At 72.2% G+C, this 25,772-nt stretch overlaps 1 protein-coding gene and 9 non-coding genes across 32 annotated transcripts in view; all 10 read left to right on the forward strand.

Moving 5' to 3' along the window:
• Positions 1 to 25,772, forward strand: part of LOC111556287 (collagen alpha-1(I) chain-like) — a 94,240-nt gene that overhangs the window by 26,168 nt on the left and 42,300 nt on the right. For 14 of the 23 annotated variants that reach the window (XM_045058922.1, XM_045058923.1, XM_045058937.1 and 11 more), the window contains 18 exons: positions 1,034 to 1,168; positions 1,444 to 1,536; positions 3,867 to 4,001; positions 4,277 to 4,369; positions 6,700 to 6,834; positions 7,110 to 7,202; positions 9,533 to 9,667; positions 9,943 to 10,035; positions 12,366 to 12,500; positions 12,776 to 12,868; positions 15,199 to 15,333; positions 15,609 to 15,701; positions 18,032 to 18,166; positions 18,442 to 18,534; positions 20,865 to 20,999; positions 21,275 to 21,367; positions 23,698 to 23,832; positions 24,108 to 24,200. In XM_045058922.1, the coding sequence (XP_044914857.1) occupies positions 1,034 to 1,168; positions 1,444 to 1,536; positions 3,867 to 4,001; positions 4,277 to 4,369; positions 6,700 to 6,834; positions 7,110 to 7,202; positions 9,533 to 9,667; positions 9,943 to 10,035; positions 12,366 to 12,500; positions 12,776 to 12,868; positions 15,199 to 15,333; positions 15,609 to 15,701; positions 18,032 to 18,166; positions 18,442 to 18,534; positions 20,865 to 20,999; positions 21,275 to 21,367; positions 23,698 to 23,832; positions 24,108 to 24,200 (2,052 nt within the window). The remainder of the gene's footprint in view (positions 1 to 1,033; positions 1,169 to 1,443; positions 1,537 to 3,866; positions 4,002 to 4,276; positions 4,370 to 6,699; positions 6,835 to 7,109; positions 7,203 to 9,532; positions 9,668 to 9,942; positions 10,036 to 12,365; positions 12,501 to 12,775; positions 12,869 to 15,198; positions 15,334 to 15,608; positions 15,702 to 18,031; positions 18,167 to 18,441; positions 18,535 to 20,864; positions 21,000 to 21,274; positions 21,368 to 23,697; positions 23,833 to 24,107; positions 24,201 to 25,772) is intronic. The other 9 variants (XM_045058935.1, XM_045058934.1, XM_045058933.1 and 6 more) reach the window with 9 other exon arrangements.
• LOC111561140 lies at positions 1,419 to 1,512 on the forward strand. The gene has a single exon (XR_002743500.2). It is a non-coding gene; the product is annotated as a small nucleolar RNA SNORD116 (small nucleolar RNA).
• LOC111561141 lies at positions 4,252 to 4,345 on the forward strand. Its single transcript, XR_002743501.2, has one exon. It is a non-coding gene; the product is annotated as a small nucleolar RNA SNORD116 (small nucleolar RNA).
• On the forward strand, positions 7,085 to 7,178 carry LOC111561142. The gene has a single exon (XR_002743502.2). It is a non-coding gene; the product is annotated as a small nucleolar RNA SNORD116 (small nucleolar RNA).
• LOC123386373 lies at positions 9,918 to 10,011 on the forward strand. The gene has a single exon (XR_006600163.1). It is a non-coding gene; the product is annotated as a small nucleolar RNA SNORD116 (small nucleolar RNA).
• LOC123386374 lies at positions 12,751 to 12,844 on the forward strand. The gene has a single exon (XR_006600164.1). It is a non-coding gene; the product is annotated as a small nucleolar RNA SNORD116 (small nucleolar RNA).
• On the forward strand, positions 15,584 to 15,677 carry LOC123386375. The gene has a single exon (XR_006600165.1). It is a non-coding gene; the product is annotated as a small nucleolar RNA SNORD116 (small nucleolar RNA).
• LOC123386376 lies at positions 18,417 to 18,510 on the forward strand. The gene has a single exon (XR_006600166.1). It is a non-coding gene; the product is annotated as a small nucleolar RNA SNORD116 (small nucleolar RNA).
• On the forward strand, positions 21,250 to 21,343 carry LOC123386377. Its single transcript, XR_006600167.1, has one exon. It is a non-coding gene; the product is annotated as a small nucleolar RNA SNORD116 (small nucleolar RNA).
• LOC123386378 lies at positions 24,083 to 24,176 on the forward strand. The gene has a single exon (XR_006600168.1). It is a non-coding gene; the product is annotated as a small nucleolar RNA SNORD116 (small nucleolar RNA).

Below are 25,772 nucleotides of genomic sequence, written 5' to 3' on the forward strand. Positions count from 1 at the left end.
CCCCTGTGAGGGCCACGCTGGTGTTCCTGGGCCGTGGGCGGGGGCCACGTGCGTCGCCTGCCGCGGGCCGCGACCTTGCAAAGGTCAAAGCCTGTCTGCGGCTGCCCTCCCTGCAGCTTCCGGCCGTCGGCGGCGGGGTCCATTTGGCGGAGTTCGCGGGAGGGAATTTCCGTGCAGGTGGGAACACACTCCCACGGAGCGGGCCGCCCAGGGAATGCTCGTTCCCTCGCGGGCCGGGGCCCTGGCGCCCGGGGGCCGTGGCCTCGCCGCCACCCTGGTAGAGAACGCGCGCGCGGCTCGGTGGGCTTTGGCGCCGGCGTTAGTTGGGGGCCGGGCCCGTGCAGCCTAGCCGCCCCGGCCCTTCTGGCAGAGTGGAGAGGTGGGGGCACCGTTTGTCCCGTGGCCGCCTGGGAGGGCTCTGCCTCGTCCTCTGCCCCGTAGCCTGCGGGCCAGGGCGGCCAGGCTCCCTGTGGGCAGTGTTTGGGTTTTCCTGGGGCCCCCGAGGTTCCATCCAGTGCTGGCTTCCACGGTGCACGTGGAATGGGTGGGCAGCGGCGGGAACGGATGCGTGTGGAGGTCGGTGGGCACCGCGTGGCCAGGGGGTGTTTGGGAGGGGGAAAGCCTGGCCAACGTCAGTGGCCCAGAGGCGTCCGGCGCGGCTCCCTGGGGTGCAAGGCCACCGGGCCTGTGCCGTCGCTTGGCGCGACGCCGGGGCCAGGACCTGCGCACCAGGCACGCGTGCCCTTGCAGGGACCACCCAGGCCGCCCGGCTCAGCAGCCCCCTACACCCCCTAGCCCACCCAGCCTCCCAGCACACACGACCCTCCGTGCGCACGACGAGGCACGCGCTCCTGCTCCCACAGTGCCCTGCGCCCGTGGCTTGTTGCCCGTCCGCAGGCAGCCCCAAGGGGCCGAGGGACAGGACAGGCAGACAGACGCAAGGCGTAGTCACGGACTCGTTCTGCCCGGCGTGGCGAGCGGAGCCCCTGGGTAGCTTGGTCACGCCCGCGGGCGATTGCTCCCCCTTTCTCAGGTGCGGTGGCCACGCCAGGCTCGCGGTCGGCCGAGAGAAGAAGGCCTCCCCGGCCCCCGAGTGCCTGTGGTTTGCGGTACGGCCGGAAGAAGCGTGGCCCGGAACGGGCACCTTGCTGACGGGAGCGTCCGGACGGTAAGCCTTCCCTGGGTGTCAGCTAGTGCCCCTGGCTTTAGGCTTTCCCGGGGCTGCCCGAGAGGCCGCCAGTGCAGGTGGCCCGCTGGGCGTGTGGGGTTTTGCTCCCAGAGGGGCCTGTCCGTTCCTCTGGCTCAGCGGCGCGGCTCCGCACGGCCCGGGCACCGGGCGGACCCTGAGTCCCTCGGCTTGCCCCGCTGAGCCACCCGGCCCGCCTGGGTCAGCCGGCCGGGCGGCCCTGAATGTGCTCGGATCGATGATGACTCCCTCAACAGCATTCCTTGGAAAAGCTGAACAAAATGAGTGAGAACTCCCCCCCGTCGTTCTCATCGAAACTGAGGTCCAGCACGTTGTCCGCCCCAGGGAAGGTAAGCGTCAGGGACAGCAGGCTTCCCGTTGGCCACACTGCTTCAAGCACCAGCACCCACGGCCTGCGCCTGGGAGAGGCTCGCGGGGTGTCTCCGGGTCAGGGAGCCGTTTCCCCGCCTTAGCAGGCTTTCCACGGCTCGCGGGGCCTGGTGGCAATGAGCGGCACCTGAGGTCGAGTGGGGCAGCTGGTGCCCAAGGCCTGGGAGGTCACAGGCGTGTCTGTGGCACGGGCCCTGGGAGCCGCGGGCAGGGACCTGGCTGGCAGGGCCTGCGGGCGGTGGCTGGCGACTGGGGTCGAGGGGGGCAGCCGGTCCCCCAAGGCCTCGGGCTTCAACGGCGTGTCTTGTGGCACCGGCCCTTGGGAGCCGAGGGCTGGGGCCCGCGAGGGCCCGGACGGCTGTGCGGGCCTAAGCGCGCGGCGGTGTGTGTTGAGGGGCCGAGCGTGGCGAGCCTGGCAGGCCGTGGGGGGGCGCGGGAGCCCCAGCCCGAGGCGGCGGCCATCCCTGGGCGAGCCCTTTCTCTCACTGACGTACGTGGAGCGGCCCCTGGCTCGGGCTTCTGGGCCAAGGCAAGAGGCCGGGCTGCGGCACCGGCCAGGTTGGAAACATCGGCCCCGCCCGGCGGCCACACAAGGCGGCGAGTGGCGCCGGCGCTTCGGGCCCAGGGCGAAGTCGGCATGCCGTGCCGGCCGAAGGCCGGAACGGTAACGGCACGGTCCGGAGGGGACCGCGCCCTGGGGGAGTGCCCGGGCCTGCTCAGCCCTGGTGCCTCGTTGCGTTCCCACGTCAGTCGTGGGTTACGCGGAGGCCTGCGGCCTCCCCCCGTCGATGGCAAAGCTAGGGGCTCCCAGGGCCGGCTTCAGGGTGCACCGGGGTGGCACGGCGGTCCCCCTCCTCAGGGCCCTCCTGGCCTCTGGTCTCCGGAGGGAGGGCGCCCGGGGGAGGTGGCCTTTCAACAGGGGCTTTCCACAGGGCCCCGGCCAAAGAAGCTACCCCCCGCCCCGGGCAGGGCCTGCCACGGAGGCACTGTCTCCTCGGGCACGGAGCTGGTGAGGCGAAAGTGACACCCCGGGAGGGACTGTCCCTTGGAGTCGGGCGCAGTGTGTCTCCCGTCCTCTCGGGTGGGCCGCAGATTCCTCTGCGGTGACCTGGCAGGCAGGCGCGGGTCTGCGAGCCCTGAGGCCAGGCGCGGTGCCTCGGCCCCGCGGGCCGCTTGGCAGAGCTCCGTCTCCCCTTGCGAGGGCGACGTGATCTCCTCTCGCTGTGGCCCTGGCCTGCGGGGCTGCAGCCCTTGTGTCCCCTGTGAGGGCCACGCTGGTGTTCCTGGGCCGTGGGCGGGGGCCACGTGCGTCGCCTGCCGCGGGCCGCGACCTTGCAAAGGTCAAAGCCTGTCTGCGGCTGCCCTCCCTGCAGCTTCCGGCCGTCGGCGGCGGGGTCCATTTGGCGGAGTTCGCGGGAGGGAATTTCCGTGCAGGTGGGAACACACTCCCACGGAGCGGGCCGCCCAGGGAATGCTCGTTCCCTCGCGGGCCGGGGCCCTGGCGCCCGGGGGCCGTGGCCTCGCCGCCACCCTGGTAGAGAACGCGCGCGCGGCTCGGTGGGCTTTGGCGCCGGCGTTAGTTGGGGGCCGGGCCCGTGCAGCCTAGCCGCCCCGGCCCTTCTGGCAGAGTGGAGAGGTGGGGGCACCGTTTGTCCCGTGGCCGCCTGGGAGGGCTCTGCCTCGTCCTCTGCCCCGTAGCCTGCGGGCCAGGGCGGCCAGGCTCCCTGTGGGCAGTGTTTGGGTTTTCCTGGGGCCCCCGAGGTTCCATCCAGTGCTGGCTTCCACGGTGCACGTGGAATGGGTGGGCAGCGGCGGGAACGGATGCGTGTGGAGGTCGGTGGGCACCGCGTGGCCAGGGGGTGTTTGGGAGGGGGAAAGCCTGGCCAACGTCAGTGGCCCAGAGGCGTCCGGCGCGGCTCCCTGGGGTGCAAGGCCACCGGGCCTGTGCCGTCGCTTGGCGCGACGCCGGGGCCAGGACCTGCGCACCAGGCACGCGTGCCCTTGCAGGGACCACCCAGGCCGCCCGGCTCAGCAGCCCCCTACACCCCCTAGCCCACCCAGCCTCCCAGCACACACGACCCTCCGTGCGCACGACGAGGCACGCGCTCCTGCTCCCACAGTGCCCTGCGCCCGTGGCTTGTTGCCCGTCCGCAGGCAGCCCCAAGGGGCCGAGGGACAGGACAGGCAGACAGACGCAAGGCGTAGTCACGGACTCGTTCTGCCCGGCGTGGCGAGCGGAGCCCCTGGGTAGCTTGGTCACGCCCGCGGGCGATTGCTCCCCCTTTCTCAGGTGCGGTGGCCACGCCAGGCTCGCGGTCGGCCGAGAGAAGAAGGCCTCCCCGGCCCCCGAGTGCCTGTGGTTTGCGGTACGGCCGGAAGAAGCGTGGCCCGGAACGGGCACCTTGCTGACGGGAGCGTCCGGACGGTAAGCCTTCCCTGGGTGTCAGCTAGTGCCCCTGGCTTTAGGCTTTCCCGGGGCTGCCCGAGAGGCCGCCAGTGCAGGTGGCCCGCTGGGCGTGTGGGGTTTTGCTCCCAGAGGGGCCTGTCCGTTCCTCTGGCTCAGCGGCGCGGCTCCGCACGGCCCGGGCACCGGGCGGACCCTGAGTCCCTCGGCTTGCCCCGCTGAGCCACCCGGCCCGCCTGGGTCAGCCGGCCGGGCGGCCCTGAATGTGCTCGGATCGATGATGACTCCCTCAACAGCATTCCTTGGAAAAGCTGAACAAAATGAGTGAGAACTCCCCCCCGTCGTTCTCATCGAAACTGAGGTCCAGCACGTTGTCCGCCCCAGGGAAGGTAAGCGTCAGGGACAGCAGGCTTCCCGTTGGCCACACTGCTTCAAGCACCAGCACCCACGGCCTGCGCCTGGGAGAGGCTCGCGGGGTGTCTCCGGGTCAGGGAGCCGTTTCCCCGCCTTAGCAGGCTTTCCACGGCTCGCGGGGCCTGGTGGCAATGAGCGGCACCTGAGGTCGAGTGGGGCAGCTGGTGCCCAAGGCCTGGGAGGTCACAGGCGTGTCTGTGGCACGGGCCCTGGGAGCCGCGGGCAGGGACCTGGCTGGCAGGGCCTGCGGGCGGTGGCTGGCGACTGGGGTCGAGGGGGGCAGCCGGTCCCCCAAGGCCTCGGGCTTCAACGGCGTGTCTTGTGGCACCGGCCCTTGGGAGCCGAGGGCTGGGGCCCGCGAGGGCCCGGACGGCTGTGCGGGCCTAAGCGCGCGGCGGTGTGTGTTGAGGGGCCGAGCGTGGCGAGCCTGGCAGGCCGTGGGGGGGCGCGGGAGCCCCAGCCCGAGGCGGCGGCCATCCCTGGGCGAGCCCTTTCTCTCACTGACGTACGTGGAGCGGCCCCTGGCTCGGGCTTCTGGGCCAAGGCAAGAGGCCGGGCTGCGGCACCGGCCAGGTTGGAAACATCGGCCCCGCCCGGCGGCCACACAAGGCGGCGAGTGGCGCCGGCGCTTCGGGCCCAGGGCGAAGTCGGCATGCCGTGCCGGCCGAAGGCCGGAACGGTAACGGCACGGTCCGGAGGGGACCGCGCCCTGGGGGAGTGCCCGGGCCTGCTCAGCCCTGGTGCCTCGTTGCGTTCCCACGTCAGTCGTGGGTTACGCGGAGGCCTGCGGCCTCCCCCCGTCGATGGCAAAGCTAGGGGCTCCCAGGGCCGGCTTCAGGGTGCACCGGGGTGGCACGGCGGTCCCCCTCCTCAGGGCCCTCCTGGCCTCTGGTCTCCGGAGGGAGGGCGCCCGGGGGAGGTGGCCTTTCAACAGGGGCTTTCCACAGGGCCCCGGCCAAAGAAGCTACCCCCCGCCCCGGGCAGGGCCTGCCACGGAGGCACTGTCTCCTCGGGCACGGAGCTGGTGAGGCGAAAGTGACACCCCGGGAGGGACTGTCCCTTGGAGTCGGGCGCAGTGTGTCTCCCGTCCTCTCGGGTGGGCCGCAGATTCCTCTGCGGTGACCTGGCAGGCAGGCGCGGGTCTGCGAGCCCTGAGGCCAGGCGCGGTGCCTCGGCCCCGCGGGCCGCTTGGCAGAGCTCCGTCTCCCCTTGCGAGGGCGACGTGATCTCCTCTCGCTGTGGCCCTGGCCTGCGGGGCTGCAGCCCTTGTGTCCCCTGTGAGGGCCACGCTGGTGTTCCTGGGCCGTGGGCGGGGGCCACGTGCGTCGCCTGCCGCGGGCCGCGACCTTGCAAAGGTCAAAGCCTGTCTGCGGCTGCCCTCCCTGCAGCTTCCGGCCGTCGGCGGCGGGGTCCATTTGGCGGAGTTCGCGGGAGGGAATTTCCGTGCAGGTGGGAACACACTCCCACGGAGCGGGCCGCCCAGGGAATGCTCGTTCCCTCGCGGGCCGGGGCCCTGGCGCCCGGGGGCCGTGGCCTCGCCGCCACCCTGGTAGAGAACGCGCGCGCGGCTCGGTGGGCTTTGGCGCCGGCGTTAGTTGGGGGCCGGGCCCGTGCAGCCTAGCCGCCCCGGCCCTTCTGGCAGAGTGGAGAGGTGGGGGCACCGTTTGTCCCGTGGCCGCCTGGGAGGGCTCTGCCTCGTCCTCTGCCCCGTAGCCTGCGGGCCAGGGCGGCCAGGCTCCCTGTGGGCAGTGTTTGGGTTTTCCTGGGGCCCCCGAGGTTCCATCCAGTGCTGGCTTCCACGGTGCACGTGGAATGGGTGGGCAGCGGCGGGAACGGATGCGTGTGGAGGTCGGTGGGCACCGCGTGGCCAGGGGGTGTTTGGGAGGGGGAAAGCCTGGCCAACGTCAGTGGCCCAGAGGCGTCCGGCGCGGCTCCCTGGGGTGCAAGGCCACCGGGCCTGTGCCGTCGCTTGGCGCGACGCCGGGGCCAGGACCTGCGCACCAGGCACGCGTGCCCTTGCAGGGACCACCCAGGCCGCCCGGCTCAGCAGCCCCCTACACCCCCTAGCCCACCCAGCCTCCCAGCACACACGACCCTCCGTGCGCACGACGAGGCACGCGCTCCTGCTCCCACAGTGCCCTGCGCCCGTGGCTTGTTGCCCGTCCGCAGGCAGCCCCAAGGGGCCGAGGGACAGGACAGGCAGACAGACGCAAGGCGTAGTCACGGACTCGTTCTGCCCGGCGTGGCGAGCGGAGCCCCTGGGTAGCTTGGTCACGCCCGCGGGCGATTGCTCCCCCTTTCTCAGGTGCGGTGGCCACGCCAGGCTCGCGGTCGGCCGAGAGAAGAAGGCCTCCCCGGCCCCCGAGTGCCTGTGGTTTGCGGTACGGCCGGAAGAAGCGTGGCCCGGAACGGGCACCTTGCTGACGGGAGCGTCCGGACGGTAAGCCTTCCCTGGGTGTCAGCTAGTGCCCCTGGCTTTAGGCTTTCCCGGGGCTGCCCGAGAGGCCGCCAGTGCAGGTGGCCCGCTGGGCGTGTGGGGTTTTGCTCCCAGAGGGGCCTGTCCGTTCCTCTGGCTCAGCGGCGCGGCTCCGCACGGCCCGGGCACCGGGCGGACCCTGAGTCCCTCGGCTTGCCCCGCTGAGCCACCCGGCCCGCCTGGGTCAGCCGGCCGGGCGGCCCTGAATGTGCTCGGATCGATGATGACTCCCTCAACAGCATTCCTTGGAAAAGCTGAACAAAATGAGTGAGAACTCCCCCCCGTCGTTCTCATCGAAACTGAGGTCCAGCACGTTGTCCGCCCCAGGGAAGGTAAGCGTCAGGGACAGCAGGCTTCCCGTTGGCCACACTGCTTCAAGCACCAGCACCCACGGCCTGCGCCTGGGAGAGGCTCGCGGGGTGTCTCCGGGTCAGGGAGCCGTTTCCCCGCCTTAGCAGGCTTTCCACGGCTCGCGGGGCCTGGTGGCAATGAGCGGCACCTGAGGTCGAGTGGGGCAGCTGGTGCCCAAGGCCTGGGAGGTCACAGGCGTGTCTGTGGCACGGGCCCTGGGAGCCGCGGGCAGGGACCTGGCTGGCAGGGCCTGCGGGCGGTGGCTGGCGACTGGGGTCGAGGGGGGCAGCCGGTCCCCCAAGGCCTCGGGCTTCAACGGCGTGTCTTGTGGCACCGGCCCTTGGGAGCCGAGGGCTGGGGCCCGCGAGGGCCCGGACGGCTGTGCGGGCCTAAGCGCGCGGCGGTGTGTGTTGAGGGGCCGAGCGTGGCGAGCCTGGCAGGCCGTGGGGGGGCGCGGGAGCCCCAGCCCGAGGCGGCGGCCATCCCTGGGCGAGCCCTTTCTCTCACTGACGTACGTGGAGCGGCCCCTGGCTCGGGCTTCTGGGCCAAGGCAAGAGGCCGGGCTGCGGCACCGGCCAGGTTGGAAACATCGGCCCCGCCCGGCGGCCACACAAGGCGGCGAGTGGCGCCGGCGCTTCGGGCCCAGGGCGAAGTCGGCATGCCGTGCCGGCCGAAGGCCGGAACGGTAACGGCACGGTCCGGAGGGGACCGCGCCCTGGGGGAGTGCCCGGGCCTGCTCAGCCCTGGTGCCTCGTTGCGTTCCCACGTCAGTCGTGGGTTACGCGGAGGCCTGCGGCCTCCCCCCGTCGATGGCAAAGCTAGGGGCTCCCAGGGCCGGCTTCAGGGTGCACCGGGGTGGCACGGCGGTCCCCCTCCTCAGGGCCCTCCTGGCCTCTGGTCTCCGGAGGGAGGGCGCCCGGGGGAGGTGGCCTTTCAACAGGGGCTTTCCACAGGGCCCCGGCCAAAGAAGCTACCCCCCGCCCCGGGCAGGGCCTGCCACGGAGGCACTGTCTCCTCGGGCACGGAGCTGGTGAGGCGAAAGTGACACCCCGGGAGGGACTGTCCCTTGGAGTCGGGCGCAGTGTGTCTCCCGTCCTCTCGGGTGGGCCGCAGATTCCTCTGCGGTGACCTGGCAGGCAGGCGCGGGTCTGCGAGCCCTGAGGCCAGGCGCGGTGCCTCGGCCCCGCGGGCCGCTTGGCAGAGCTCCGTCTCCCCTTGCGAGGGCGACGTGATCTCCTCTCGCTGTGGCCCTGGCCTGCGGGGCTGCAGCCCTTGTGTCCCCTGTGAGGGCCACGCTGGTGTTCCTGGGCCGTGGGCGGGGGCCACGTGCGTCGCCTGCCGCGGGCCGCGACCTTGCAAAGGTCAAAGCCTGTCTGCGGCTGCCCTCCCTGCAGCTTCCGGCCGTCGGCGGCGGGGTCCATTTGGCGGAGTTCGCGGGAGGGAATTTCCGTGCAGGTGGGAACACACTCCCACGGAGCGGGCCGCCCAGGGAATGCTCGTTCCCTCGCGGGCCGGGGCCCTGGCGCCCGGGGGCCGTGGCCTCGCCGCCACCCTGGTAGAGAACGCGCGCGCGGCTCGGTGGGCTTTGGCGCCGGCGTTAGTTGGGGGCCGGGCCCGTGCAGCCTAGCCGCCCCGGCCCTTCTGGCAGAGTGGAGAGGTGGGGGCACCGTTTGTCCCGTGGCCGCCTGGGAGGGCTCTGCCTCGTCCTCTGCCCCGTAGCCTGCGGGCCAGGGCGGCCAGGCTCCCTGTGGGCAGTGTTTGGGTTTTCCTGGGGCCCCCGAGGTTCCATCCAGTGCTGGCTTCCACGGTGCACGTGGAATGGGTGGGCAGCGGCGGGAACGGATGCGTGTGGAGGTCGGTGGGCACCGCGTGGCCAGGGGGTGTTTGGGAGGGGGAAAGCCTGGCCAACGTCAGTGGCCCAGAGGCGTCCGGCGCGGCTCCCTGGGGTGCAAGGCCACCGGGCCTGTGCCGTCGCTTGGCGCGACGCCGGGGCCAGGACCTGCGCACCAGGCACGCGTGCCCTTGCAGGGACCACCCAGGCCGCCCGGCTCAGCAGCCCCCTACACCCCCTAGCCCACCCAGCCTCCCAGCACACACGACCCTCCGTGCGCACGACGAGGCACGCGCTCCTGCTCCCACAGTGCCCTGCGCCCGTGGCTTGTTGCCCGTCCGCAGGCAGCCCCAAGGGGCCGAGGGACAGGACAGGCAGACAGACGCAAGGCGTAGTCACGGACTCGTTCTGCCCGGCGTGGCGAGCGGAGCCCCTGGGTAGCTTGGTCACGCCCGCGGGCGATTGCTCCCCCTTTCTCAGGTGCGGTGGCCACGCCAGGCTCGCGGTCGGCCGAGAGAAGAAGGCCTCCCCGGCCCCCGAGTGCCTGTGGTTTGCGGTACGGCCGGAAGAAGCGTGGCCCGGAACGGGCACCTTGCTGACGGGAGCGTCCGGACGGTAAGCCTTCCCTGGGTGTCAGCTAGTGCCCCTGGCTTTAGGCTTTCCCGGGGCTGCCCGAGAGGCCGCCAGTGCAGGTGGCCCGCTGGGCGTGTGGGGTTTTGCTCCCAGAGGGGCCTGTCCGTTCCTCTGGCTCAGCGGCGCGGCTCCGCACGGCCCGGGCACCGGGCGGACCCTGAGTCCCTCGGCTTGCCCCGCTGAGCCACCCGGCCCGCCTGGGTCAGCCGGCCGGGCGGCCCTGAATGTGCTCGGATCGATGATGACTCCCTCAACAGCATTCCTTGGAAAAGCTGAACAAAATGAGTGAGAACTCCCCCCCGTCGTTCTCATCGAAACTGAGGTCCAGCACGTTGTCCGCCCCAGGGAAGGTAAGCGTCAGGGACAGCAGGCTTCCCGTTGGCCACACTGCTTCAAGCACCAGCACCCACGGCCTGCGCCTGGGAGAGGCTCGCGGGGTGTCTCCGGGTCAGGGAGCCGTTTCCCCGCCTTAGCAGGCTTTCCACGGCTCGCGGGGCCTGGTGGCAATGAGCGGCACCTGAGGTCGAGTGGGGCAGCTGGTGCCCAAGGCCTGGGAGGTCACAGGCGTGTCTGTGGCACGGGCCCTGGGAGCCGCGGGCAGGGACCTGGCTGGCAGGGCCTGCGGGCGGTGGCTGGCGACTGGGGTCGAGGGGGGCAGCCGGTCCCCCAAGGCCTCGGGCTTCAACGGCGTGTCTTGTGGCACCGGCCCTTGGGAGCCGAGGGCTGGGGCCCGCGAGGGCCCGGACGGCTGTGCGGGCCTAAGCGCGCGGCGGTGTGTGTTGAGGGGCCGAGCGTGGCGAGCCTGGCAGGCCGTGGGGGGGCGCGGGAGCCCCAGCCCGAGGCGGCGGCCATCCCTGGGCGAGCCCTTTCTCTCACTGACGTACGTGGAGCGGCCCCTGGCTCGGGCTTCTGGGCCAAGGCAAGAGGCCGGGCTGCGGCACCGGCCAGGTTGGAAACATCGGCCCCGCCCGGCGGCCACACAAGGCGGCGAGTGGCGCCGGCGCTTCGGGCCCAGGGCGAAGTCGGCATGCCGTGCCGGCCGAAGGCCGGAACGGTAACGGCACGGTCCGGAGGGGACCGCGCCCTGGGGGAGTGCCCGGGCCTGCTCAGCCCTGGTGCCTCGTTGCGTTCCCACGTCAGTCGTGGGTTACGCGGAGGCCTGCGGCCTCCCCCCGTCGATGGCAAAGCTAGGGGCTCCCAGGGCCGGCTTCAGGGTGCACCGGGGTGGCACGGCGGTCCCCCTCCTCAGGGCCCTCCTGGCCTCTGGTCTCCGGAGGGAGGGCGCCCGGGGGAGGTGGCCTTTCAACAGGGGCTTTCCACAGGGCCCCGGCCAAAGAAGCTACCCCCCGCCCCGGGCAGGGCCTGCCACGGAGGCACTGTCTCCTCGGGCACGGAGCTGGTGAGGCGAAAGTGACACCCCGGGAGGGACTGTCCCTTGGAGTCGGGCGCAGTGTGTCTCCCGTCCTCTCGGGTGGGCCGCAGATTCCTCTGCGGTGACCTGGCAGGCAGGCGCGGGTCTGCGAGCCCTGAGGCCAGGCGCGGTGCCTCGGCCCCGCGGGCCGCTTGGCAGAGCTCCGTCTCCCCTTGCGAGGGCGACGTGATCTCCTCTCGCTGTGGCCCTGGCCTGCGGGGCTGCAGCCCTTGTGTCCCCTGTGAGGGCCACGCTGGTGTTCCTGGGCCGTGGGCGGGGGCCACGTGCGTCGCCTGCCGCGGGCCGCGACCTTGCAAAGGTCAAAGCCTGTCTGCGGCTGCCCTCCCTGCAGCTTCCGGCCGTCGGCGGCGGGGTCCATTTGGCGGAGTTCGCGGGAGGGAATTTCCGTGCAGGTGGGAACACACTCCCACGGAGCGGGCCGCCCAGGGAATGCTCGTTCCCTCGCGGGCCGGGGCCCTGGCGCCCGGGGGCCGTGGCCTCGCCGCCACCCTGGTAGAGAACGCGCGCGCGGCTCGGTGGGCTTTGGCGCCGGCGTTAGTTGGGGGCCGGGCCCGTGCAGCCTAGCCGCCCCGGCCCTTCTGGCAGAGTGGAGAGGTGGGGGCACCGTTTGTCCCGTGGCCGCCTGGGAGGGCTCTGCCTCGTCCTCTGCCCCGTAGCCTGCGGGCCAGGGCGGCCAGGCTCCCTGTGGGCAGTGTTTGGGTTTTCCTGGGGCCCCCGAGGTTCCATCCAGTGCTGGCTTCCACGGTGCACGTGGAATGGGTGGGCAGCGGCGGGAACGGATGCGTGTGGAGGTCGGTGGGCACCGCGTGGCCAGGGGGTGTTTGGGAGGGGGAAAGCCTGGCCAACGTCAGTGGCCCAGAGGCGTCCGGCGCGGCTCCCTGGGGTGCAAGGCCACCGGGCCTGTGCCGTCGCTTGGCGCGACGCCGGGGCCAGGACCTGCGCACCAGGCACGCGTGCCCTTGCAGGGACCACCCAGGCCGCCCGGCTCAGCAGCCCCCTACACCCCCTAGCCCACCCAGCCTCCCAGCACACACGACCCTCCGTGCGCACGACGAGGCACGCGCTCCTGCTCCCACAGTGCCCTGCGCCCGTGGCTTGTTGCCCGTCCGCAGGCAGCCCCAAGGGGCCGAGGGACAGGACAGGCAGACAGACGCAAGGCGTAGTCACGGACTCGTTCTGCCCGGCGTGGCGAGCGGAGCCCCTGGGTAGCTTGGTCACGCCCGCGGGCGATTGCTCCCCCTTTCTCAGGTGCGGTGGCCACGCCAGGCTCGCGGTCGGCCGAGAGAAGAAGGCCTCCCCGGCCCCCGAGTGCCTGTGGTTTGCGGTACGGCCGGAAGAAGCGTGGCCCGGAACGGGCACCTTGCTGACGGGAGCGTCCGGACGGTAAGCCTTCCCTGGGTGTCAGCTAGTGCCCCTGGCTTTAGGCTTTCCCGGGGCTGCCCGAGAGGCCGCCAGTGCAGGTGGCCCGCTGGGCGTGTGGGGTTTTGCTCCCAGAGGGGCCTGTCCGTTCCTCTGGCTCAGCGGCGCGGCTCCGCACGGCCCGGGCACCGGGCGGACCCTGAGTCCCTCGGCTTGCCCCGCTGAGCCACCCGGCCCGCCTGGGTCAGCCGGCCGGGCGGCCCTGAATGTGCTCGGATCGATGATGACTCCCTCAACAGCATTCCTTGGAAAAGCTGAACAAAATGAGTGAGAACTCCCCCCCGTCGTTCTCATCGAAACTGAGGTCCAGCACGTTGTCCGCCCCAGGGAAGGTAAGCGTCAGGGACAGCAGGCTTCCCGTTGGCCACACTGCTTCAAGCACCAGCACCCACGGCCTGCGCCTGGGAGAGGCTCGCGGGGTGTCTCCGGGTCAGGGAGCCGTTTCCCCGCCTTAGCAGGCTTTCCACGGCTCGCGGGGCCTGGTGGCAATGAGCGGCACCTGAGGTCGAGTGGGGCAGCTGGTGCCCAAGGCCTGGGAGGTCACAGGCGTGTCTGTGGCACGGGCCCTGGGAGCCGCGGGCAGGGACCTGGCTGGCAGGGCCTGCGGGCGGTGGCTGGCGACTGGGGTCGAGGGGGGCAGCCGGTCCCCCAAGGCCTCGGGCTTCAACGGCGTGTCTTGTGGCACCGGCCCTTGGGAGCCGAGGGCTGGGGCCCGCGAGGGCCCGGACGGCTGTGCGGGCCTAAGCGCGCGGCGGTGTGTGTTGAGGGGCCGAGCGTGGCGAGCCTGGCAGGCCGTGGGGGGGCGCGGGAGCCCCAGCCCGAGGCGGCGGCCATCCCTGGGCGAGCCCTTTCTCTCACTGACGTACGTGGAGCGGCCCCTGGCTCGGGCTTCTGGGCCAAGGCAAGAGGCCGGGCTGCGGCACCGGCCAGGTTGGAAACATCGGCCCCGCCCGGCGGCCACACAAGGCGGCGAGTGGCGCCGGCGCTTCGGGCCCAGGGCGAAGTCGGCATGCCGTGCCGGCCGAAGGCCGGAACGGTAACGGCACGGTCCGGAGGGGACCGCGCCCTGGGGGAGTGCCCGGGCCTGCTCAGCCCTGGTGCCTCGTTGCGTTCCCACGTCAGTCGTGGGTTACGCGGAGGCCTGCGGCCTCCCCCCGTCGATGGCAAAGCTAGGGGCTCCCAGGGCCGGCTTCAGGGTGCACCGGGGTGGCACGGCGGTCCCCCTCCTCAGGGCCCTCCTGGCCTCTGGTCTCCGGAGGGAGGGCGCCCGGGGGAGGTGGCCTTTCAACAGGGGCTTTCCACAGGGCCCCGGCCAAAGAAGCTACCCCCCGCCCCGGGCAGGGCCTGCCACGGAGGCACTGTCTCCTCGGGCACGGAGCTGGTGAGGCGAAAGTGACACCCCGGGAGGGACTGTCCCTTGGAGTCGGGCGCAGTGTGTCTCCCGTCCTCTCGGGTGGGCCGCAGATTCCTCTGCGGTGACCTGGCAGGCAGGCGCGGGTCTGCGAGCCCTGAGGCCAGGCGCGGTGCCTCGGCCCCGCGGGCCGCTTGGCAGAGCTCCGTCTCCCCTTGCGAGGGCGACGTGATCTCCTCTCGCTGTGGCCCTGGCCTGCGGGGCTGCAGCCCTTGTGTCCCCTGTGAGGGCCACGCTGGTGTTCCTGGGCCGTGGGCGGGGGCCACGTGCGTCGCCTGCCGCGGGCCGCGACCTTGCAAAGGTCAAAGCCTGTCTGCGGCTGCCCTCCCTGCAGCTTCCGGCCGTCGGCGGCGGGGTCCATTTGGCGGAGTTCGCGGGAGGGAATTTCCGTGCAGGTGGGAACACACTCCCACGGAGCGGGCCGCCCAGGGAATGCTCGTTCCCTCGCGGGCCGGGGCCCTGGCGCCCGGGGGCCGTGGCCTCGCCGCCACCCTGGTAGAGAACGCGCGCGCGGCTCGGTGGGCTTTGGCGCCGGCGTTAGTTGGGGGCCGGGCCCGTGCAGCCTAGCCGCCCCGGCCCTTCTGGCAGAGTGGAGAGGTGGGGGCACCGTTTGTCCCGTGGCCGCCTGGGAGGGCTCTGCCTCGTCCTCTGCCCCGTAGCCTGCGGGCCAGGGCGGCCAGGCTCCCTGTGGGCAGTGTTTGGGTTTTCCTGGGGCCCCCGAGGTTCCATCCAGTGCTGGCTTCCACGGTGCACGTGGAATGGGTGGGCAGCGGCGGGAACGGATGCGTGTGGAGGTCGGTGGGCACCGCGTGGCCAGGGGGTGTTTGGGAGGGGGAAAGCCTGGCCAACGTCAGTGGCCCAGAGGCGTCCGGCGCGGCTCCCTGGGGTGCAAGGCCACCGGGCCTGTGCCGTCGCTTGGCGCGACGCCGGGGCCAGGACCTGCGCACCAGGCACGCGTGCCCTTGCAGGGACCACCCAGGCCGCCCGGCTCAGCAGCCCCCTACACCCCCTAGCCCACCCAGCCTCCCAGCACACACGACCCTCCGTGCGCACGACGAGGCACGCGCTCCTGCTCCCACAGTGCCCTGCGCCCGTGGCTTGTTGCCCGTCCGCAGGCAGCCCCAAGGGGCCGAGGGACAGGACAGGCAGACAGACGCAAGGCGTAGTCACGGACTCGTTCTGCCCGGCGTGGCGAGCGGAGCCCCTGGGTAGCTTGGTCACGCCCGCGGGCGATTGCTCCCCCTTTCTCAGGTGCGGTGGCCACGCCAGGCTCGCGGTCGGCCGAGAGAAGAAGGCCTCCCCGGCCCCCGAGTGCCTGTGGTTTGCGGTACGGCCGGAAGAAGCGTGGCCCGGAACGGGCACCTTGCTGACGGGAGCGTCCGGACGGTAAGCCTTCCCTGGGTGTCAGCTAGTGCCCCTGGCTTTAGGCTTTCCCGGGGCTGCCCGAGAGGCCGCCAGTGCAGGTGGCCCGCTGGGCGTGTGGGGTTTTGCTCCCAGAGGGGCCTGTCCGTTCCTCTGGCTCAGCGGCGCGGCTCCGCACGGCCCGGGCACCGGGCGGACCCTGAGTCCCTCGGCTTGCCCCGCTGAGCCACCCGGCCCGCCTGGGTCAGCCGGCCGGGCGGCCCTGAATGTGCTCGGATCGATGATGACTCCCTCAACAGCATTCCTTGGAAAAGCTGAACAAAATGAGTGAGAACTCCCCCCCGTCGTTCTCATCGAAACTGAGGTCCAGCACGTTGTCCGCCCCAGGGAAGGTAAGCGTCAGGGACAGCAGGCTTCCCGTTGGCCACACTGCTTCAAGCACCAGCACCCACGGCCTGCGCCTGGGAGAGGCTCGCGGGGTGTCTCCGGGTCAGGGAGCCGTTTCCCCGCCTTAGCAGGCTTTCCACGGCTCGCGGGGCCTGGTGGCAATGAGCGGCACCTGAGGTCGAGTGGGGCAGCTGGTGCCCAAGGCCTGGGAGGTCACAGGCGTGTCTGTGGCACGGGCCCTGGGAGCCGCGGGCAGGGACCTGGCTGGCAGGGCCTGCGGGCGGTGGCTGGCGACTGGGGTCGAGGGGGGCAGCCGGTCCCCCAAGGCCTCGGGCTTCAACGGCGTGTCTTGTGGCACCGGCCCTTGGGAGCCGAGGGCTGGGGCCCGCGAGGGCCCGGACGGCTGTGCGGGCCTAAGCGCGCGGCGGTGTGTGTTGAGGGGCCGAGCGTGGCGAGCCTGGCAGGCCGTGGGGGGGCGCGGGAGCCCCAGCCCGAGGCGGCGGCCATCCCTGGGCGAGCCCTTTCTCTCACTGACGTACGTGGAGCGGCCCCTGGCTCGGGCTTCTGGGCCAAGGCAAGAGGCCGGGCTGCGGCACCGGCCAGGTTGGAAACATCGGCCCCGCCCGGCGGCCACACAAGGCGGCGAGTGGCGCCGGCGCTTCGGGCCCAGGGCGAAGTCGGCATGCCGTGCCGGCCGAAGGCCGGAACGGTAACGGCACGGTCCGGAGGGGACCGCGCCCTGGGGGAGTGCCCGGGCCTGCTCAGCCCTGGTGCCTCGTTGCGTTCCCACGTCAGTCGTGGGTTACGCGGAGGCCTGCGGCCTCCCCCCGTCGATGGCAAAGCTAGGGGCTCCCAGGGCCGGCTTCAGGGTGCACCGGGGTGGCACGGCGGTCCCCCTCCTCAGGGCCCTCCTGGCCTCTGGTCTCCGGAGGGAGGGCGCCCGGGGGAGGTGGCCTTTCAACAGGGGCTTTCCACAGGGCCCCGGCCAAAGAAGCTACCCCCCGCCCCGGGCAGGGCCTGCCACGGAGGCACTGTCTCCTCGGGCACGGAGCTGGTGAGGCGAAAGTGACACCCCGGGAGGGACTGTCCCTTGGAGTCGGGCGCAGTGTGTCTCCCGTCCTCTCGGGTGGGCCGCAGATTCCTCTGCGGTGACCTGGCAGGCAGGCGCGGGTCTGCGAGCCCTGAGGCCAGGCGCGGTGCCTCGGCCCCGCGGGCCGCTTGGCAGAGCTCCGTCTCCCCTTGCGAGGGCGACGTGATCTCCTCTCGCTGTGGCCCTGGCCTGCGGGGCTGCAGCCCTTGTGTCCCCTGTGAGGGCCACGCTGGTGTTCCTGGGCCGTGGGCGGGGGCCACGTGCGTCGCCTGCCGCGGGCCGCGACCTTGCAAAGGTCAAAGCCTGTCTGCGGCTGCCCTCCCTGCAGCTTCCGGCCGTCGGCGGCGGGGTCCATTTGGCGGAGTTCGCGGGAGGGAATTTCCGTGCAGGTGGGAACACACTCCCACGGAGCGGGCCGCCCAGGGAATGCTCGTTCCCTCGCGGGCCGGGGCCCTGGCGCCCGGGGGCCGTGGCCTCGCCGCCACCCTGGTAGAGAACGCGCGCGCGGCTCGGTGGGCTTTGGCGCCGGCGTTAGTTGGGGGCCGGGCCCGTGCAGCCTAGCCGCCCCGGCCCTTCTGGCAGAGTGGAGAGGTGGGGGCACCGTTTGTCCCGTGGCCGCCTGGGAGGGCTCTGCCTCGTCCTCTGCCCCGTAGCCTGCGGGCCAGGGCGGCCAGGCTCCCTGTGGGCAGTGTTTGGGTTTTCCTGGGGCCCCCGAGGTTCCATCCAGTGCTGGCTTCCACGGTGCACGTGGAATGGGTGGGCAGCGGCGGGAACGGATGCGTGTGGAGGTCGGTGGGCACCGCGTGGCCAGGGGGTGTTTGGGAGGGGGAAAGCCTGGCCAACGTCAGTGGCCCAGAGGCGTCCGGCGCGGCTCCCTGGGGTGCAAGGCCACCGGGCCTGTGCCGTCGCTTGGCGCGACGCCGGGGCCAGGACCTGCGCACCAGGCACGCGTGCCCTTGCAGGGACCACCCAGGCCGCCCGGCTCAGCAGCCCCCTACACCCCCTAGCCCACCCAGCCTCCCAGCACACACGACCCTCCGTGCGCACGACGAGGCACGCGCTCCTGCTCCCACAGTGCCCTGCGCCCGTGGCTTGTTGCCCGTCCGCAGGCAGCCCCAAGGGGCCGAGGGACAGGACAGGCAGACAGACGCAAGGCGTAGTCACGGACTCGTTCTGCCCGGCGTGGCGAGCGGAGCCCCTGGGTAGCTTGGTCACGCCCGCGGGCGATTGCTCCCCCTTTCTCAGGTGCGGTGGCCACGCCAGGCTCGCGGTCGGCCGAGAGAAGAAGGCCTCCCCGGCCCCCGAGTGCCTGTGGTTTGCGGTACGGCCGGAAGAAGCGTGGCCCGGAACGGGCACCTTGCTGACGGGAGCGTCCGGACGGTAAGCCTTCCCTGGGTGTCAGCTAGTGCCCCTGGCTTTAGGCTTTCCCGGGGCTGCCCGAGAGGCCGCCAGTGCAGGTGGCCCGCTGGGCGTGTGGGGTTTTGCTCCCAGAGGGGCCTGTCCGTTCCTCTGGCTCAGCGGCGCGGCTCCGCACGGCCCGGGCACCGGGCGGACCCTGAGTCCCTCGGCTTGCCCCGCTGAGCCACCCGGCCCGCCTGGGTCAGCCGGCCGGGCGGCCCTGAATGTGCTCGGATCGATGATGACTCCCTCAACAGCATTCCTTGGAAAAGCTGAACAAAATGAGTGAGAACTCCCCCCCGTCGTTCTCATCGAAACTGAGGTCCAGCACGTTGTCCGCCCCAGGGAAGGTAAGCGTCAGGGACAGCAGGCTTCCCGTTGGCCACACTGCTTCAAGCACCAGCACCCACGGCCTGCGCCTGGGAGAGGCTCGCGGGGTGTCTCCGGGTCAGGGAGCCGTTTCCCCGCCTTAGCAGGCTTTCCACGGCTCGCGGGGCCTGGTGGCAATGAGCGGCACCTGAGGTCGAGTGGGGCAGCTGGTGCCCAAGGCCTGGGAGGTCACAGGCGTGTCTGTGGCACGGGCCCTGGGAGCCGCGGGCAGGGACCTGGCTGGCAGGGCCTGCGGGCGGTGGCTGGCGACTGGGGTCGAGGGGGGCAGCCGGTCCCCCAAGGCCTCGGGCTTCAACGGCGTGTCTTGTGGCACCGGCCCTTGGGAGCCGAGGGCTGGGGCCCGCGAGGGCCCGGACGGCTGTGCGGGCCTAAGCGCGCGGCGGTGTGTGTTGAGGGGCCGAGCGTGGCGAGCCTGGCAGGCCGTGGGGGGGCGCGGGAGCCCCAGCCCGAGGCGGCGGCCATCCCTGGGCGAGCCCTTTCTCTCACTGACGTACGTGGAGCGGCCCCTGGCTCGGGCTTCTGGGCCAAGGCAAGAGGCCGGGCTGCGGCACCGGCCAGGTTGGAAACATCGGCCCCGCCCGGCGGCCACACAAGGCGGCGAGTGGCGCCGGCGCTTCGGGCCCAGGGCGAAGTCGGCATGCCGTGCCGGCCGAAGGCCGGAACGGTAACGGCACGGTCCGGAGGGGACCGCGCCCTGGGGGAGTGCCCGGGCCTGCTCAGCCCTGGTGCCTCGTTGCGTTCCCACGTCAGTCGTGGGTTACGCGGAGGCCTGCGGCCTCCCCCCGTCGATGGCAAAGCTAGGGGCTCCCAGGGCCGGCTTCAGGGTGCACCGGGGTGGCACGGCGGTCCCCCTCCTCAGGGCCCTCCTGGCCTCTGGTCTCCGGAGGGAGGGCGCCCGGGGGAGGTGGCCTTTCAACAGGGGCTTTCCACAGGGCCCCGGCCAAAGAAGCTACCCCCCGCCCCGGGCAGGGCCTGCCACGGAGGCACTGTCTCCTCGGGCACGGAGCTGGTGAGGCGAAAGTGACACCCCGGGAGGGACTGTCCCTTGGAGTCGGGCGCAGTGTGTCTCCCGTCCTCTCGGGTGGGCCGCAGATTCCTCTGCGGTGACCTGGCAGGCAGGCGCGGGTCTGCGAGCCCTGAGGCCAGGCGCGGTGCCTCGGCCCCGCGGGCCGCTTGGCAGAGCTCCGTCTCCCCTTGCGAGGGCGACGTGATCTCCTCTCGCTGTGGCCCTGGCCTGCGGGGCTGCAGCCCTTGTGTCCCCTGTGAGGGCCACGCTGGTGTTCCTGGGCCGTGGGCGGGGGCCACGTGCGTCGCCTGCCGCGGGCCGCGACCTTGCAAAGGTCAAAGCCTGTCTGCGGCTGCCCTCCCTGCAGCTTCCGGCCGTCGGCGGCGGGGTCCATTTGGCGGAGTTCGCGGGAGGGAATTTCCGTGCAGGTGGGAACACACTCCCACGGAGCGGGCCGCCCAGGGAATGCTCGTTCCCTCGCGGGCCGGGGCCCTGGCGCCCGGGGGCCGTGGCCTCGCCGCCACCCTGGTAGAGAACGCGCGCGCGGCTCGGTGGGCTTTGGCGCCGGCGTTAGTTGGGGGCCGGGCCCGTGCAGCCTAGCCGCCCCGGCCCTTCTGGCAGAGTGGAGAGGTGGGGGCACCGTTTGTCCCGTGGCCGCCTGGGAGGGCTCTGCCTCGTCCTCTGCCCCGTAGCCTGCGGGCCAGGGCGGCCAGGCTCCCTGTGGGCAGTGTTTGGGTTTTCCTGGGGCCCCCGAGGTTCCATCCAGTGCTGGCTTCCACGGTGCACGTGGAATGGGTGGGCAGCGGCGGGAACGGATGCGTGTGGAGGTCGGTGGGCACCGCGTGGCCAGGGGGTGTTTGGGAGGGGGAAAGCCTGGCCAACGTCAGTGGCCCAGAGGCGTCCGGCGCGGCTCCCTGGGGTGCAAGGCCACCGGGCCTGTGCCGTCGCTTGGCGCGACGCCGGGGCCAGGACCTGCGCACCAGGCACGCGTGCCCTTGCAGGGACCACCCAGGCCGCCCGGCTCAGCAGCCCCCTACACCCCCTAGCCCACCCAGCCTCCCAGCACACACGACCCTCCGTGCGCACGACGAGGCACGCGCTCCTGCTCCCACAGTGCCCTGCGCCCGTGGCTTGTTGCCCGTCCGCAGGCAGCCCCAAGGGGCCGAGGGACAGGACAGGCAGACAGACGCAAGGCGTAGTCACGGACTCGTTCTGCCCGGCGTGGCGAGCGGAGCCCCTGGGTAGCTTGGTCACGCCCGCGGGCGATTGCTCCCCCTTTCTCAGGTGCGGTGGCCACGCCAGGCTCGCGGTCGGCCGAGAGAAGAAGGCCTCCCCGGCCCCCGAGTGCCTGTGGTTTGCGGTACGGCCGGAAGAAGCGTGGCCCGGAACGGGCACCTTGCTGACGGGAGCGTCCGGACGGTAAGCCTTCCCTGGGTGTCAGCTAGTGCCCCTGGCTTTAGGCTTTCCCGGGGCTGCCCGAGAGGCCGCCAGTGCAGGTGGCCCGCTGGGCGTGTGGGGTTTTGCTCCCAGAGGGGCCTGTCCGTTCCTCTGGCTCAGCGGCGCGGCTCCGCACGGCCCGGGCACCGGGCGGACCCTGAGTCCCTCGGCTTGCCCCGCTGAGCCACCCGGCCCGCCTGGGTCAGCCGGCCGGGCGGCCCTGAATGTGCTCGGATCGATGATGACTCCCTCAACAGCATTCCTTGGAAAAGCTGAACAAAATGAGTGAGAACTCCCCCCCGTCGTTCTCATCGAAACTGAGGTCCAGCACGTTGTCCGCCCCAGGGAAGGTAAGCGTCAGGGACAGCAGGCTTCCCGTTGGCCACACTGCTTCAAGCACCAGCACCCACGGCCTGCGCCTGGGAGAGGCTCGCGGGGTGTCTCCGGGTCAGGGAGCCGTTTCCCCGCCTTAGCAGGCTTTCCACGGCTCGCGGGGCCTGGTGGCAATGAGCGGCACCTGAGGTCGAGTGGGGCAGCTGGTGCCCAAGGCCTGGGAGGTCACAGGCGTGTCTGTGGCACGGGCCCTGGGAGCCGCGGGCAGGGACCTGGCTGGCAGGGCCTGCGGGCGGTGGCTGGCGACTGGGGTCGAGGGGGGCAGCCGGTCCCCCAAGGCCTCGGGCTTCAACGGCGTGTCTTGTGGCACCGGCCCTTGGGAGCCGAGGGCTGGGGCCCGCGAGGGCCCGGACGGCTGTGCGGGCCTAAGCGCGCGGCGGTGTGTGTTGAGGGGCCGAGCGTGGCGAGCCTGGCAGGCCGTGGGGGGGCGCGGGAGCCCCAGCCCGAGGCGGCGGCCATCCCTGGGCGAGCCCTTTCTCTCACTGACGTACGTGGAGCGGCCCCTGGCTCGGGCTTCTGGGCCAAGGCAAGAGGCCGGGCTGCGGCACCGGCCAGGTTGGAAACATCGGCCCCGCCCGGCGGCCACACAAGGCGGCGAGTGGCGCCGGCGCTTCGGGCCCAGGGCGAAGTCGGCATGCCGTGCCGGCCGAAGGCCGGAACGGTAACGGCACGGTCCGGAGGGGACCGCGCCCTGGGGGAGTGCCCGGGCCTGCTCAGCCCTGGTGCCTCGTTGCGTTCCCACGTCAGTCGTGGGTTACGCGGAGGCCTGCGGCCTCCCCCCGTCGATGGCAAAGCTAGGGGCTCCCAGGGCCGGCTTCAGGGTGCACCGGGGTGGCACGGCGGTCCCCCTCCTCAGGGCCCTCCTGGCCTCTGGTCTCCGGAGGGAGGGCGCCCGGGGGAGGTGGCCTTTCAACAGGGGCTTTCCACAGGGCCCCGGCCAAAGAAGCTACCCCCCGCCCCGGGCAGGGCCTGCCACGGAGGCACTGTCTCCTCGGGCACGGAGCTGGTGAGGCGAAAGTGACACCCCGGGAGGGACTGTCCCTTGGAGTCGGGCGCAGTGTGTCTCCCGTCCTCTCGGGTGGGCCGCAGATTCCTCTGCGGTGACCTGGCAGGCAGGCGCGGGTCTGCGAGCCCTGAGGCCAGGCGCGGTGCCTCGGCCCCGCGGGCCGCTTGGCAGAGCTCCGTCTCCCCTTGCGAGGGCGACGTGATCTCCTCTCGCTGTGGCCCTGGCCTGCGGGGCTGCAGCCCTTGTGTCCCCTGTGAGGGCCACGCTGGTGTTCCTGGGCCGTGGGCGGGGGCCACGTGCGTCGCCTGCCGCGGGCCGCGACCTTGCAAAGGTCAAAGCCTGTCTGCGGCTGCCCTCCCTGCAGCTTCCGGCCGTCGGCGGCGGGGTCCATTTGGCGGAGTTCGCGGGAGGGAATTTCCGTGCAGGTGGGAACACACTCCCACGGAGCGGGCCGCCCAGGGAATGCTCGTTCCCTCGCGGGCCGGGGCCCTGGCGCCCGGGGGCCGTGGCCTCGCCGCCACCCTGGTAGAGAACGCGCGCGCGGCTCGGTGGGCTTTGGCGCCGGCGTTAGTTGGGGGCCGGGCCCGTGCAGCCTAGCCGCCCCGGCCCTTCTGGCAGAGTGGAGAGGTGGGGGCACCGTTTGTCCCGTGGCCGCCTGGGAGGGCTCTGCCTCGTCCTCTGCCCCGTAGCCTGCGGGCCAGGGCGGCCAGGCTCCCTGTGGGCAGTGTTTGGGTTTTCCTGGGGCCCCCGAGGTTCCATCCAGTGCTGGCTTCCACGGTGCACGTGGAATGGGTGGGCAGCGGCGGGAACGGATGCGTGTGGAGGTCGGTGGGCACCGCGTGGCCAGGGGGTGTTTGGGAGGGGGAAAGCCTGGCCAACGTCAGTGGCCCAGAGGCGTCCGGCGCGGCTCCCTGGGGTGCAAGGCCACCGGGCCTGTGCCGTCGCTTGGCGCGACGCCGGGGCCAGGACCTGCGCACCAGGCACGCGTGCCCTTGCAGGGACCACCCAGGCCGCCCGGCTCAGCAGCCCCCTACACCCCCTAGCCCACCCAGCCTCCCAGCACACACGACCCTCCGTGCGCACGACGAGGCACGCGCTCCTGCTCCCACAGTGCCCTGCGCCCGTGGCTTGTTGCCCGTCCGCAGGCAGCCCCAAGGGGCCGAGGGACAGGACAGGCAGACAGACGCAAGGCGTAGTCACGGACTCGTTCTGCCCGGCGTGGCGAGCGGAGCCCCTGGGTAGCTTGGTCACGCCCGCGGGCGATTGCTCCCCCTTTCTCAGGTGCGGTGGCCACGCCAGGCTCGCGGTCGGCCGAGAGAAGAAGGCCTCCCCGGCCCCCGAGTGCCTGTGGTTTGCGGTACGGCCGGAAGAAGCGTGGCCCGGAACGGGCACCTTGCTGACGGGAGCGTCCGGACGGTAAGCCTTCCCTGGGTGTCAGCTAGTGCCCCTGGCTTTAGGCTTTCCCGGGGCTGCCCGAGAGGCCGCCAGTGCAGGTGGCCCGCTGGGCGTGTGGGGTTTTGCTCCCAGAGGGGCCTGTCCGTTCCTCTGGCTCAGCGGCGCGGCTCCGCACGGCCCGGGCACCGGGCGGACCCTGAGTCCCTCGGCTTGCCCCGCTGAGCCACCCGGCCCGCCTGGGTCAGCCGGCCGGGCGGCCCTGAATGTGCTCGGATCGATGATGACTCCCTCAACAGCATTCCTTGGAAAAGCTGAACAAAATGAGTGAGAACTCCCCCCCGTCGTTCTCATCGAAACTGAGGTCCAGCACGTTGTCCGCCCCAGGGAAGGTAAGCGTCAGGGACAGCAGGCTTCCCGTTGGCCACACTGCTTCAAGCACCAGCACCCACGGCCTGCGCCTGGGAGAGGCTCGCGGGGTGTCTCCGGGTCAGGGAGCCGTTTCCCCGCCTTAGCAGGCTTTCCACGGCTCGCGGGGCCTGGTGGCAATGAGCGGCACCTGAGGTCGAGTGGGGCAGCTGGTGCCCAAGGCCTGGGAGGTCACAGGCGTGTCTGTGGCACGGGCCCTGGGAGCCGCGGGCAGGGACCTGGCTGGCAGGGCCTGCGGGCGGTGGCTGGCGACTGGGGTCGAGGGGGGCAGCCGGTCCCCCAAGGCCTCGGGCTTCAACGGCGTGTCTTGTGGCACCGGCCCTTGGGAGCCGAGGGCTGGGGCCCGCGAGGGCCCGGACGGCTGTGCGGGCCTAAGCGCGCGGCGGTGTGTGTTGAGGGGCCGAGCGTGGCGAGCCTGGCAGGCCGTGGGGGGGCGCGGGAGCCCCAGCCCGAGGCGGCGGCCATCCCTGGGCGAGCCCTTTCTCTCACTGACGTACGTGGAGCGGCCCCTGGCTCGGGCTTCTGGGCCAAGGCAAGAGGCCGGGCTGCGGCACCGGCCAGGTTGGAAACATCGGCCCCGCCCGGCGGCCACACAAGGCGGCGAGTGGCGCCGGCGCTTCGGGCCCAGGGCGAAGTCGGCATGCCGTGCCGGCCGAAGGCCGGAACGGTAACGGCACGGTCCGGAGGGGACCGCGCCCTGGGGGAGTGCCCGGGCCTGCTCAGCCCTGGTGCCTCGTTGCGTTCCCACGTCAGTCGTGGGTTACGCGGAGGCCTGCGGCCTCCCCCCGTCGATGGCAAAGCTAGGGGCTCCCAGGGCCGGCTTCAGGGTGCACCGGGGTGGCACGGCGGTCCCCCTCCTCAGGGCCCTCCTGGCCTCTGGTCTCCGGAGGGAGGGCGCCCGGGGGAGGTGGCCTTTCAACAGGGGCTTTCCACAGGGCCCCGGCCAAAGAAGCTACCCCCCGCCCCGGGCAGGGCCTGCCACGGAGGCACTGTCTCCTCGGGCACGGAGCTGGTGAGGCGAAAGTGACACCCCGGGAGGGACTGTCCCTTGGAGTCGGGCGCAGTGTGTCTCCCGTCCTCTCGGGTGGGCCGCAGATTCCTCTGCGGTGACCTGGCAGGCAGGCGCGGGTCTGCGAGCCCTGAGGCCAGGCGCGGTGCCTCGGCCCCGCGGGCCGCTTGGCAGAGCTCCGTCTCCCCTTGCGAGGGCGACGTGATCTCCTCTCGCTGTGGCCCTGGCCTGCGGGGCTGCAGCCCTTGTGTCCCCTGTGAGGGCCACGCTGGTGTTCCTGGGCCGTGGGCGGGGGCCACGTGCGTCGCCTGCCGCGGGCCGCGACCTTGCAAAGGTCAAAGCCTGTCTGCGGCTGCCCTCCCTGCAGCTTCCGGCCGTCGGCGGCGGGGTCCATTTGGCGGAGTTCGCGGGAGGGAATTTCCGTGCAGGTGGGAACACACTCCCACGGAGCGGGCCGCCCAGGGAATGCTCGTTCCCTCGCGGGCCGGGGCCCTGGCGCCCGGGGGCCGTGGCCTCGCCGCCACCC

Source organism: Felis catus, chromosome B3 (assembly GCF_018350175.1).
Source record: "Felis catus isolate Fca126 chromosome B3, F.catus_Fca126_mat1.0, whole genome shotgun sequence".
NCBI lineage: Eukaryota > Metazoa > Chordata > Mammalia > Carnivora > Felidae > Felis > Felis catus.